This window comes from Jaculus jaculus, chromosome 18 (assembly GCF_020740685.1).
Source record: "Jaculus jaculus isolate mJacJac1 chromosome 18, mJacJac1.mat.Y.cur, whole genome shotgun sequence".
NCBI lineage: Eukaryota > Metazoa > Chordata > Mammalia > Rodentia > Dipodidae > Jaculus > Jaculus jaculus.
The window spans coordinates 18,752,002-18,764,780 of NC_059119.1; the positions used below are offsets into that span (position 1 = coordinate 18,752,002).

Below are 12,779 nucleotides of genomic sequence, written 5' to 3' on the forward strand. Positions count from 1 at the left end.
CTGGATTTGGCAATTCTAGCGACAGCCAGAGGAGACAGAAGACACTGAGGGAAAGCCATGGTGTATTTCACAGTGAGGAGCCCTGTGTCCATCTCCTGTCCGACTCTCAGGATCCTCCCAGCCAGATCCTATCCCTCAGGGAAGAACCAAGTTTAGAAGAGACATCTCTGAAGAAATTAAGTCACCCTAGAAGTAAGTGTTACTGGGGCTGGAGAGATGGTTTAGCAGTTAAGGCACTTGCCTGTGAAACCGAAGGACTCAGGTTTGATTCCCCAGTACCCACACAAGATACGCAAGGTGGTACATGTGCCTGGAGTTCGTTTAAGGTGACTAGAGGCCCTGGCATGCACATTCTCTCTCTCTTTTTGAGGTAGGGTCTCACTGTAGTCCAGGCTGACCTGGAATTTACTATGTAGTCCCAGGGTGGGCTCAAACTCACAGCAATCCTACCTCTGCCTCCTGAGTGCTGGGATTAAAGGCGTGTGCCACTATGCCCAGCTTCTCTTTCTTTTAAATAAATAAATAATAAAGTGCTAAAAACAAGTTTTGGAGGGAGGACAAATAAAAAGCACTTGACATGTACAAACTCAAGGAGAAAAGCAAAAGGCCTGGAAATATTAAACCATGAGGTTGGCTGAGCTGAAAGGCTACAGGGCTCCCACAGGCATGCTGGATGTAGCCCATAAAGGGCCTTGAACACAACGCGGCCCCATCTTGCAGGCAACAGGAAGCTACCCCAGAGTTTGAGAAAACTGAAATGCAAACCCAAATTTACAAACCAGTCAGTGCTGAGTTACTTTTGCTGATATAAGCACACATGGCTTTCTGTGGGGGTGGGGGGAATGAAATAACAGTAAAAGAATGAACTATCCTAATTCCTAAAGCCCCAACGGCTGCAGGGGCAACCTGAGCGAGGACGCCGAGACACTCACACAGGTAGACGGGAGCCAGCCTGGCCAGCCGTGACATGGCGTCTGCAGCCTCGTTCTGTCCCCAGTCTCGCAGCAAAATGTAGAAGATGTTGTTCTTGGAGCCGGACCCCAGGGTGCCTTTGTCCATGCTGCCGCTCATCAGCTCGCTGTTCTGGATCGTAACGTCTGCGGGAAGAACAGCAACGACGTGTACAGGTGAATCACTACTACCTGGTGCCATCCCACGAGAAGATGAGGTTGTGAGGAAAAAAAGTACATATGTATCGGAGATCAACGCAGAGCCAAAAGAAATTTTCCTTAAAAGTTTTCCTGAGGGAAAAGGCTCCAGACAGCTCGGGGCAGTTGACTTGTAGCACTGACCCTGAAACGTCGTGGCCCTCTCTCTCCACCTGTGAGCTTGGAGGGCAGCAGCAAGCACCTGTCATCTTGTGTCTTAGACATTTTGAGCATAAGTTGAAATAATTTATGGTAAATGCTTTGTAAACTGTAGTGTAGTAAACTAAAATACTGAAAAGTAACAGAGGCACCATCATGAAGAGCCAAAATAATAATGCAGTGAAAGAAACAAAGCATGATAAATAAGAAGGGGAGGGGGTAGGGCTGGAGAGATGGCACAGTGATTAGAAGCACTTGCTTGTAAAGCCTGATGGCCCAGATTTGATACCCTAGTACCCATGTACCCAGATGCATAAAGTAGCACATGCATGTGTCAAGAGGCCCGGGCATGCCCACTGCCTGTCTCTCCTTATAATAAATTAAAAATAAAAATAAAAAAGCAGCTGGAGTGTGGTGTCACTCAGGGAAGAGTACATAGCATATGTGTAAGTTGAACCCAAGATGTCAAGCATGCTAAGCGATCACTGTACACTGAGCTACACCTACAGGGAGTAGTCCTCCTTTCTCCCTTCCTTCTCTCTGAATGACAACCATCCCCCACAGGTAGGGTCTCACTCTTGTCTTCACTATATCATCTCAGGCTGGCCTCGACCTCATGGCAATCCTCCTACCTCTGCCTCCTGAGTGCTGGGATTAAAGGTGTGTGCCACCATGCCCAGCTACAGGAACTGTATTTGAAGAAAGTCAGTACTCTTCAAAACACTAGGGGCTGGCTGGTAAGATGGCTCAGTTGGTCAAGTGCGAACCACACAAATATGAATACTAGAGTTCAGATACCCATCACCCATGGAAAATCCGGGTGCATGTGCACTGGTAATCCCAGCACTGGGTAGCAGACAGGAAGGAGGACCCCCTGAAGCAAGTTGGCCAGCTAGTCTAGCTAAACTGGTGAGCTCTCGGTCCAGTGAGAAACCCTGTCTCCAAAAACACAGGTGGAGAGCAACTAGTCAACATCGACCTCTGAAGCTTCACACACATGCACATACACTACACCACACATGTAAACAAATGAGCTAGAACTTGGTAGAACTCCTGACCATCAGAGAACGCCCTAAGCCAGCTCCGCAATACAGCACCCTGGACTCACTCCTGGCAAAGCCCATTCTGAATGTATGCTATTCAAAGTAGCCTGTTGAAGGCTGCTTGCTGGGCACCTGGGGTGAGCTAAGGAGCTGGTGCTGGACAGTAACCAGGGCATGTTGGTCAAGATTCACTGTGCTGCTGTACTCGTTTAAACAGATTTGGAGGATCTGCATGCATCTAAATCCACCTTTTTTTAAAAGGGTTTTTTAGACAGTTTATTTTATTTTATTTTTTTGGTTTTTCGAGGTAGGGTCTCACTCTAGCCCAGGCTGACCTGGAATTCACTATGGAGTCTCAGGGTGGCCTCGAACTCATGGCAATCCTCCTACCTCTGCCTTCCGAGTGCTGGGATTAAAGGCGTGTGCCACCACGCCTGGCTCAGTTTTTATTTTATATATATTTATTTGAGAGAGAGAAAGAGGGAAGGAGAGAATGAGGGGGAGGGACAGAATGGGCACATCAGGGCCTCCAGCCAGTGCAAACAGACTCCAGATGCATGCACCACCTTGTGCATATGGCTTATATGAGTCCTGGAGAACTGAACCTGAGTCTTTGGCTTTACAGGCAAGTGCCTTAACTGCTAAACCATCTCTTCAACCCTTAAATCCACTTTCTATTATACCTAATACTCATACATACTATCAAAAAGATTTTTGGGGGCTGGGGAGATGTCTCAGCAGTTAAAGGTGCTTGCTTGCAAAGCCTGAAGGCCCAAGTCTGATAGGCCAGTACCCACCTAAAGCCAGATATACAAAGTAGTGCAGGCATCTGGAGTCCATCTGCAGTGGCAGGAAGCCCTGGAGCACCCATTTCTCATCCCCATTCTCTTTCTCTGATTGCAAATAAAAAATAAAAACTTAGGGCTGACATGTATTAATGCTACTCTCACTTTTGGTAGAGAATCTTCTCAGATGGCAGTGACCTTGGGATGACTCAGAAGGTATCATGGTGCTAAAAAGAAGTGACAGCAGTGCTCAGCACTGCAATATCTTTATCACATCTTCCAAGGCTCAGGGTCTAATGTGGAAGAGGTGGTGGAAAGAATGTAAGAGCCAAAGGCAGGGTAGGATTCCATACAACTTGCTCCTCCAGACACAAAAGGGCCTGGATATCCATGACCTCACAGTGCCTGACACTACCTACACAAGACCATCATAAGAGGAGGAAAATAGGGCTGGAGAGATGGCTTAGCGGTTAAGCGCTTGCCTGTGAAGCCTAAGGACCCCGGTTCAAGGCTCGGTTCCCCAGGTCCCACGTTAGCCAGATGCACAAGGGGGCGCACGCGTCTGGAGTTCGTTTGCAGAGGCTGGAAGCCCTAGCACGCCCATTCTCTCTCTCTCCCTCTATCTGTCTTTCTCTGTGTCTGTCGCTCTCAAATTGAGAGGGGGAGGGGAGAAGATGGAGAGTGGGGTTTCAAAGGGGAAAGTTGGGGGAGGGAGGGCATTACCATGGGATATTGTTTACAATCATGGAAGTTGTTAATAAAAAAAATTGAAAAGAAAAAAAAGGTTAAGGTCTAACAATCTCAAATGTCAGACTCAAGGTTGTCCCTTCTTGACAACCAATAATGCTCAGTGACCCTCAAATTCAAATAAAAACAGTACCTAAAAAAAAAGTTTAGGGCTGAGAGATTCCTTAGTTGTTAGGGTGCTTGCCTATGAAGCCTAAGGACCCAGCTTCACATGCATCTGGAATTCGTTTGCACTGGCTAGAGGTCCAGGTGCTTCCATTCTCTTTATCTGCCTTTTGCCCCCTCTCTGTTTTTCAAATAAATAACTAAACTAAACACTTAAATATAATTCCCAGCACTTGGGAGGCTGAGGCCGGAGGATCACCATGAGTTTGAGATCACCCTGAGACTACATAATAAATCCAGGTCAACCCGAGCTTGAGTGAGACCCTATCTTGAAAAAACAAAAAAAGAAAAGAAAAGTTGTAATACTTATTAGTTGTGCCAGTGAACATATATTCACACACAAGTAACAAATTAAATGCCTTAACTAACAAGACCCATGTAAGATCCATGTTACTGGTCTACTCCAAAAGGCAAAATAAAAGACAACTTCAGGCTGCAGCAATGGCGTAGTGGCTAAGGTGCGTGGCTGTGAAGCCTAAGGACTCAGGTTCGATTCTCCAGGTCCCACATAGGGCAGATGTACAAGGGGGCACAAGCGTCTCCAGTTCGTTTGCATTGGCTAGAGGCCCTGGTGTGCCCACTCTTCACTCTCTTTTTCTCCCTCCCTGTCTCAAATCAAACTTTAAAGACATTTCACTGACTGACAGGGATGAGTGACTTAGAACAGAACATCCACGTGGCAGCTGGCTTCTTGTCTGAAGAAAAAGCACTACACCTGTGAAGAAAGAGCTGTGCTGTCCTAAAGACAGACTTCCTGCCGGACGCCTTGAGCCCTGGCCCTGCTCACCCAGCGAAGCGCATCTGCCTGCCTGCACCCCGCACCCAGGCCTTGGACTCACAGGAGTCGTTGACGCAGAGGTCTTCCCCCTTGCCACAGTACTGCTTGCCCTTGGTCCGGAGGTTGGCCCTCACTGGATTGTCATCGCTGGGTCTGAGGATGACACTGAAGATCTGCTTTCCGGTCCACAGGGTGACAGGCTGGAGGACAGAAGCCAGCACATCAAGGGTCTCACCACCCTTCTCTTCAGTAAGGCAAGAGGGCCCAGCGGTGGTGCAAGCCAGGGGCAGCCCCGTGCCTTCACGCCACGGCCCACCCATGCGGACCCCAGCACCCACCTTCAGTATGGCGGGCAGCGGGAGGCGCACTTTAATTTTCTCATCCTTGCCAACCAGTATGGAAGCGATGATTTGGCACGCCTTGGCTCGGTCAAAGAATGTGTCCTTGAGGGTGAGGAGATAGGCACCTAGGTGCATCAAGAAACCACACAAATCAAACACAAGGACAGACGCTGGGGAAGCCACGAGCTTTCTCTCTACATGACGTTGGACTGTCACCCGCGGGAGAAATGGAACAGGGCAGCTTGTTGGTTCCCTCCTTCAACTAGACACACCGAAGCACAGTGCCTTCGTTTTACTCACTGCTTTAGCCCCAAACAGGAGGCAGATCCTAGGCCTTCACAGTGTTCAGTTTGGGGAGGATCTGAGTTTAAGACTGGTTGGGCTAAATGACACTTTGTCTCATATGCAATCCTCCCTTTAAAAAGGAAAGCATAAAAAAAAAAAGAAAAGAAAATGCTCAGTCTTGGTGGGGGCCCAATGAGCACCCATCGAGTCAATAAATATGCAGCCACTAAAAAATGTCTCAAATATACCCATGGGCAAACTCAGTATGATCACACAGGGCCGAGGCAGGAGGATCACAGTGAGTTCCAGGCCAGCTTGACCTACACAAAGAGACTCCATGTTAAAACTAAAACAAACTTTAATCCCAGAACTCCGGAGGCATAGGTAGGAGGACTGCTATGAGTTCGAGGCCACCCTGAGACTCCATAGTGAATTCCAGGTCAGCCTGGGCTAGAGTGAGACCCTACCTCAAAAAACCAAAAAAAAAAAAAAAAAAACTAAAACAAAACGGCCCTAGATGCAGGCAGCTAATCACTTTTCCAGTCACCATGGGCAGTGAGAGAGCATTGCCTTGTTCCAGTCTGAAGTCTCCTTCAAGGGGATTTCAAACTCACCTGTTAGAAAGTCCTGAATAGCAGCAATGAGGGGCTCCCCGTTCCTCGGGGTGACAAGGTTTGCTTTAGTCTGAAGGAAAAGCAAGGACAAGTGAGTCATTCTTGACCGCATAAGGCAGTAAAGGTCCACATCACAGGGTCAGACTGTGCTCAGATAAGGAGCAGAGATAAAGCTGAGATGGGAGCCAGGGGTCTTAATCTTTGCTTTGTCACAAATGCCCAGCTCCATCTGTGATGCAAAGAGAAAATTCCTTTTATTATTACTATTATTATTATTTTTTTAAAATATGTAATTATTTGAGAGAGTGACGAAAAAGACAGAGAACCTCTGAAAAAGAATTCTGGATGCATGCGCCACCTTGTGGGGAATTGAACCTAGGTCCTTAGGCTTCACAGGTAAGTGCCTTAACTACTAAGCTAGCTCTCCAGCCCCTCTTATTATTTATTTTGGTTTGTAGCAGGGTTTCACTCTCTAGCTTAGGCTGGCCTGGAATTCGAGGTAACCCTCCTGCCTCACCCCAAGCACTGGGATTATTTGTAGGAGTGTACCACCACATCTGGCTAAAAGAGTTTCCTCTTTGAGTGCTGAATATTGTGTTGCCTCTGTAATCAAACAATTCCATGCGTCTCCTCAGTGGTCCAGAAGAATCGTGAAAATTTCTCTGGCTTGAGACACTAAGTTCTAACAAAACTTAACTCAGCAATTTAGTTCTGTGGGGCTGGAGATGGAGCTCAGGGGCAGGACACCCACTGAGCATGCAGAGCTTCTTGCGAGTTCGAGGTCACCGAGTCTACAGATGAGTTCCAGGCCAGCCTAGACTGTGGCAAGACTGCCTCAAAACAAAAACAAAAACAAAAACAAAAACAAAAAAAAAAGAAAGAAAGAAAAAGAAAGAGTGAGCTGGGTGAGAGGCAGAGGTAGAAGAATTGCTGTGAGTTCAAGGCCACTCTAAGACTATGTAGCAAACTCCAGGTAAGCCTGGACTAGAGCAAGATCCTACCTTGAAACACTCCCTTGCCAAAAAAAGAAAAAAAAAAAAAGAGAGAGCTGGTTATGGAAGTGGCTCACACCTTTCATTCAAGCACATGGCAGACTAAGAGTATCCCTGTGAGTTCAAGGCCAGCTTGGAACACAGGACTTCCATGGCAGCTTAGGACAGAGTAAGATCCTACCACAGAAAGAAAATAAAAATTTCACATCAGCAATAAAAGTTACAGGAGCTGAGAAGATGCCTTAGAAAGGACTTCACAGCAGTGCCTGCTGGCCTGGGTTTGCTCCCTTATCTCCAAGTAAAGTCTGACGCACAAAATGGAGTATGTGCTTGCCATTTGCCTGGCACACACATACCCTTCTTCTCTCTGCTCACAAATAAATAAAAATATCTTTAACAGAAAACAGCCAGGTGTGGTGGCGCACACCTTTAATCCCAGCAATGAGGAGGCAGAGGTAGGAGGATCACTGTGAGTTCAAGGCAACTCTGAGACGACATAGTGAATTCCACGTCAGCCTAAGAGTGAGACCCTACCTCGAAAAAATAAAAAACAAACAAACAAATAAAACAAGAAATGAAAAGAAAAAGAAACAGAAGCTGCAGCCAGATGTGGTAATTCATTCTTATAATCCCAGCACTTTGGAGTTAGAGGCAAGAGAATTACGGTGAGTTCAGGAACAGTCTCTGATACATGGTGAGGTTTTTGCCTGTCCATATCCAGATCCTGCCTCTTAAAAAAAAATAGCGGGGAGGAGACTGGGAAGAGGGCTTAAGGGGTAAAGGTGCTTGCTTGCAAAGTCTGCCAGCCTAAAATGGATATACAAAGTGGAACATGCACCTGGAGTTTGCTTAGTGGCAACCAGGAGTGCCAATATGTTCTCTCTCTACTCACAAATCAATTAAAAAAAATTTTTTTTTAAGGGAGTGGAGGGCTGGAGGGATGGCTTAGCAGTTGCTTGCCTGCAAAGCCAAAGGACCCAGGTTCGATTTCCCAGGACCCACGTAAAGCCAGATGCACAAAGTAGCACATATGTCTGGAGTTCGTTTGCAGTGGCTAAAGGCCCTGGCGCACACATTCTCTATGTGCCTCTCTCTATTTTATTTTATTTTATTTTTTTTTCCCCCCACAGGTTCTTTTTTTTTTAAATTATTTATTTATTTATTTGAGAGCAGCAGACACAGAGAGAAAGACAGATAGAGGGAGAGAGAGAGAATGGGCGCGCCAGGGCTTCCAGCCTCTGCAAACGAACTCCAGACGCGTGCGCCCCCTTGTGCATCTGGCTAACGTGGGACCTGGGGAATTCAGCCTCGAACCGGGGTCCTTAGGCTTCACAGGCAAGCACTTAACCGCTAAGCCGTCTCTCCAGCCCGCCTCTCTATATTTTAAATAAATAAAATTAAATCAATTGAAAAAACTAAATATGGTGAAGAGCAATCAAACATACCTCAAGTCAACCTCCAGTCTCCACATGCATGTGCACTGCTCTGTCACTGTTAGCTGTGGTGCTGTTTTCATACGGGCTCTGCTCCCTCCTCTCCTAGCTGGGTGCCATGCCTCCCCACCCCCATGAGAATAAGGGCTCCCCTCCCCTCCTGACTGCACCCCACAGCCTTACATACCCCCATGAGAACAAGGGCCTCTGCTTTGGCCTCCTCCGTCTGAGGGAGATGAAGGTTCATTTCATCGCCGTCAAAGTCCGCATTGTAGGGGGTACACACACATTCGTTAAATCTGAAGGTCCGGTGGGGTTTGACCCTGGCCTGTGGAACACCAAACCAAACAGGAAAAGGATTTAGGAAGTCTTCCAAAAGCTTCTTTGTCAGAACACAGAAAATGACTGCTATAGAACTATAGACACTTCAAGGAAGTACATTTGTAGTATAATCTGTGGGTCAGTTGTTGCCGCATTCATGGAAGCTCTATTAGAGCAAACCAAATCAATGACATACTTTTGTTTTCTAGAGAGAGAGTGAGAATGAGAGAATTGGCACACCAGGACCTCAACCACTGCAACTGAACTCCAGATGCTTGTGCCACCTAGTGCGCATGTGTGATCTTGCACTTGCCTCACCTTTGTGCGTCTGGCTTACGTGGGACCTGGAGAGAGACTGAACATGGGTCCTTAGCTTTCACAGGGAAGTCTCTTAACCACCAAGCCATCTCTGTAGACCCTTGTGGTTGTTTTTTTTTTTGTTGTTGTTGTTTTGTTTTTAAGGTAGGGTCTCACTTACACACACAAGGTAGAGTCAGCCCAGGCTGACCAGGAATTCACTATGAAGTCTCAGGATGTCCTTGAATTCATGGCCATCCTCCTACCTCTGCCTCCTGAGTGCTGGGATTAAAGGCATGTGCCACCATGCCCGGCTCTTGGATTCTTATAACAATAAACACTTCTTTGTGATTTGTACTTGTAAGCAGACTAATATAATATGTGCTAGGGTTTCAAAAGACTATTGTAAAAACAATTTTTTTTTTTGGTCTCTGATTAAATGGGTAAGGTAAAACCAAAAGTCAACTTTCTGCCAAATCCATTTTACATAAATTTGTGCACAGAACACATGTGTTTGTACACACACAAACAATGTTTGTTTGCAGGTACAATTATACTAGTTGCTTTCACATTATTTTCAATTGGATCCTGCCCACTACATTGCTATGCATAACTACTGTACTATGCGTATTAAAAACACTGCTTGAAATTTAAGTTTTACTTAAACTAAAATGTGAACGAGGAAGGTGAAAGTTATAAGCATCTGAGTTGTGAGAAGTTCTGAATTTGGCTCCTAGCAGACCTTGTAAGCGCGCACGCGCACTCACCAGGTGGGCCATGATGCTCAGCTTGTGCAGCGAGGGCTGCCGGTTGAACAGCACCACGTCCCCGTCTATCAGGTGTCTCTCCACGATGTCACCAAATTTGAGCTCCTGAGCCATCTTTTCCCGATTTCCGTACTTCAAAAACCTGAATATACAGTGATGCACATGATCTTTGAATCAGAGTTCTCTCACCAACTCAACGTCTACCCTGTTGAACTTCAACAAGTCGGCCTGAGGCTGTAGCTCAGTGGTTGGGTCCTGGCCTAGCTCATGTGAGGACCCGGGTTCAATTCCCAGCACAATGAAAATGAAAGAAGGTAACAAAGTGAGATGCCACCATATTTCTGGAGGCAGGAGTCTTGCAATGCAGCCTAGGCTGGCCTGGAATTTGTGATCCTCTTGCCTCAACTGCCCACATGCTTGGATTATAGACGTGTGCCAAAATGGCTGGCTGATTGCACTTTCAAGGTAGGGTCTCACTCTAGCTCAGGTTGACCTGGAATCCACTATGCAGTCTCAGGGTGGCCTCGAACTCACCACAATCCTACCACCTCTGCCTCCAGAGTGTTGGGACTAAAGGCGTGCACCACCACACCCAGCTCATCCTTTTTATATTTTTGAGACAGTGTTTCACACTGTAGCCCAGGCTCAGGGTCACTGCTTGGATGGCTCCATTTTTAGTCATAACATTACTTTGTGTCACCAAGAAAAACGCTCTCAAATAAACTGTGACAAGTTGACTGTAAGACACATCCCAATTTTATAAAATGCTAATATATAGCTGTGCATGGTGGCACAGGCCTATAATCCCAGCTAACTGGGAGTAAGAGGCAAGAGGATCTTATGTACAAGGCCAGACTAGGTCACAGAGCAAGATTCTATTTTTTAAAGTTTGAGGAGGGGAACTGGAGCCATAGCTCTATAGAGGTACAATGCCTAGCGTGACTGAGACTCTTGGGAGGTCCCTAGACACATGGTAAGACTGGGGAGGAACGGATATTAAAATATGGAGAAAAAAAAAAAAGCAGGCTAAAGAGACGGCTTATCACTTAAGGCACTTGCCTGCAAAGCCTGAGGACTCAGATTCAATTGCCATGTACCCACATAAGCCAGATGCACAGGGTGGCACATGAATCTGGAGTTCATTGGTAGTGACTAGAGGCCCCGGCATGTCCATTCTCTCTCTCTCCTTCTCTCTTTCTCTCACATAAATAAAAATGTTAAAAATCAGTTCTTTTTTTTTTTTTTGAGGTAGTGTCTCACTCTAGCCCAGGCTGACCTGGAATTCACTTTGGTGTCTCAGGGTGGCCTCAAACTCACAGCAATCGTCCTACCTCTGCCTCCCAAGTGCTGGGATTAAAGGCATGCGCCACCATGCCCGGCAAAAAATCAGTTCTTTAGAAAAAGAAAATATGAAAAAAAAAAGTGTGCCTTAGAGTAACAAAAATACATTAACATTTCTTCTGCTCCCATGAGGTTCTCTTGACATAAAAGCCATTGGTGGTTAATCCTGCTGGCTACGCAAGCCAGGCTGGGTGAAATGAGCATCACTGGGTGTGGAGGATGTTGCAGGGAGCCCGAGAGCCAGGGATACAAAAATGAGTTCCTCTGGTCACAAGGCAGTCAGTGCACTTAGGTTGATCAATGACCCACGCCATGGACAAATGAGCACTTCACGTACACCCACGAGTCAGACAGGAAAGTATATACAGGGGTCCACTGCAATTTAACCAGCTATTATTTTCATGTGCCCAAATGTCACAGTCACTGACTGCATTCCAGAATGCAATCTAGGCTGCTATGAATGTCATCAGGAGAGGAGTAGCAGAGCATTACCTTTTCATCTGCATATGTCTCTGCTGGATGAAATTGGCTCCTGGGTGAACATCTGGGCCATTTCGAACCAGTTTCCTCAAAAAATTGATGTTTGCTTTGTTCACCTGCAAGATTACAACAAAAAACAGTAAGATACTCTCTGTTTCTAGAAGCTTGCCAACTAGACTTAACTGTTCCTTGTGTAATTACAGAGCATGGGGTAACCTTGGGTAGCTGGTGACCTGTAGTTATGTCTGTAGTCTTTTTAAAAATTCTTTGGTTTCTTTTGAGGTAAGGTCTCATTCTAGCTCAGGCCAGCTTCAAACTCATTATGATCCTCCTACCGCAGCCTCCCAGGGGCTAGGATTAAAGGCATGTGCCACCATGCTGGGCCTGATTGTTATCTTAAGACTAACAGACTAGCAAACAGGGACCAAGGTTTGAGGGACAGGATTTAGCTGTTATGAAGCCTGAGGACCCAGGTTCAATTCCCCAGTACTCATGTAAGCCAGATGCACAAGGCAGCGCATGCATTTGGAGTTCATTTGCAGTGGCTGGAGGCCCTGGCATGTCCATTCTATCTGACCCCCATTAAATAAATATATAAAATATTAAAATAGGTAGGCTTTATCTGATGTGTAGGGAGGGACTTTTCTACATATCTTGTGGTTTTCAAAGCAGGTGGCATCTTTTTTTTTTTTTTTAATTTATTTGAGAGAGAGAGAAAAAGAGGCAGGGGTGGGGATAATAGCATGAAAGGGCCTTTAGCCACTGAAAACGAACTCCAGATGTGCCACCCTGTGCATCTGGCTTACATGGATCTTGGGGAATGGAACCTCAGTCCTCTGGCTTCGCAGGCAAATGCCTTAACTGCTAAGCCACCTCTACAGCCCCTCACCTGTTATTCTTTATCAGAGGCCTCGAAGGTTTCAATGACAGCAGTGCCACAGGACCTACCCGAACTACTCTCCTTCTGTGACTTCCCAGACAACTGTGTCACGGGAAACCAAATAAGAGAAAGGTCTACTAGTCAGTACCAAGCCCACTGAGGAACACTTGGCAAAAGCTCTGCTGCGTTGGGCTGGGCAAGTG

General features: G+C 46.4%; 1 protein-coding gene across 1 annotated transcript in view; it reads right to left on the minus strand.

Moving 5' to 3' along the window:
- Positions 1–12,779, minus strand: part of Polr3a (RNA polymerase III subunit A) — a 50,269-nt gene that overhangs the window by 26,935 nt on the left and 10,555 nt on the right. Inside the window, exons 9-15 of the mRNA XM_045137105.1 lie at positions 11,709–11,812; positions 9,876–10,017; positions 8,678–8,818; positions 6,066–6,135; positions 5,164–5,291; positions 4,887–5,025; positions 933–1,097 (exon numbers count right to left, since the gene is read on the minus strand). Coding sequence (XP_044993040.1) covers positions 933–1,097; positions 4,887–5,025; positions 5,164–5,291; positions 6,066–6,135; positions 8,678–8,818; positions 9,876–10,017; positions 11,709–11,812 — 889 coding nt within the window. The remainder of the gene's footprint in view (positions 1–932; positions 1,098–4,886; positions 5,026–5,163; positions 5,292–6,065; positions 6,136–8,677; positions 8,819–9,875; positions 10,018–11,708; positions 11,813–12,779) is intronic.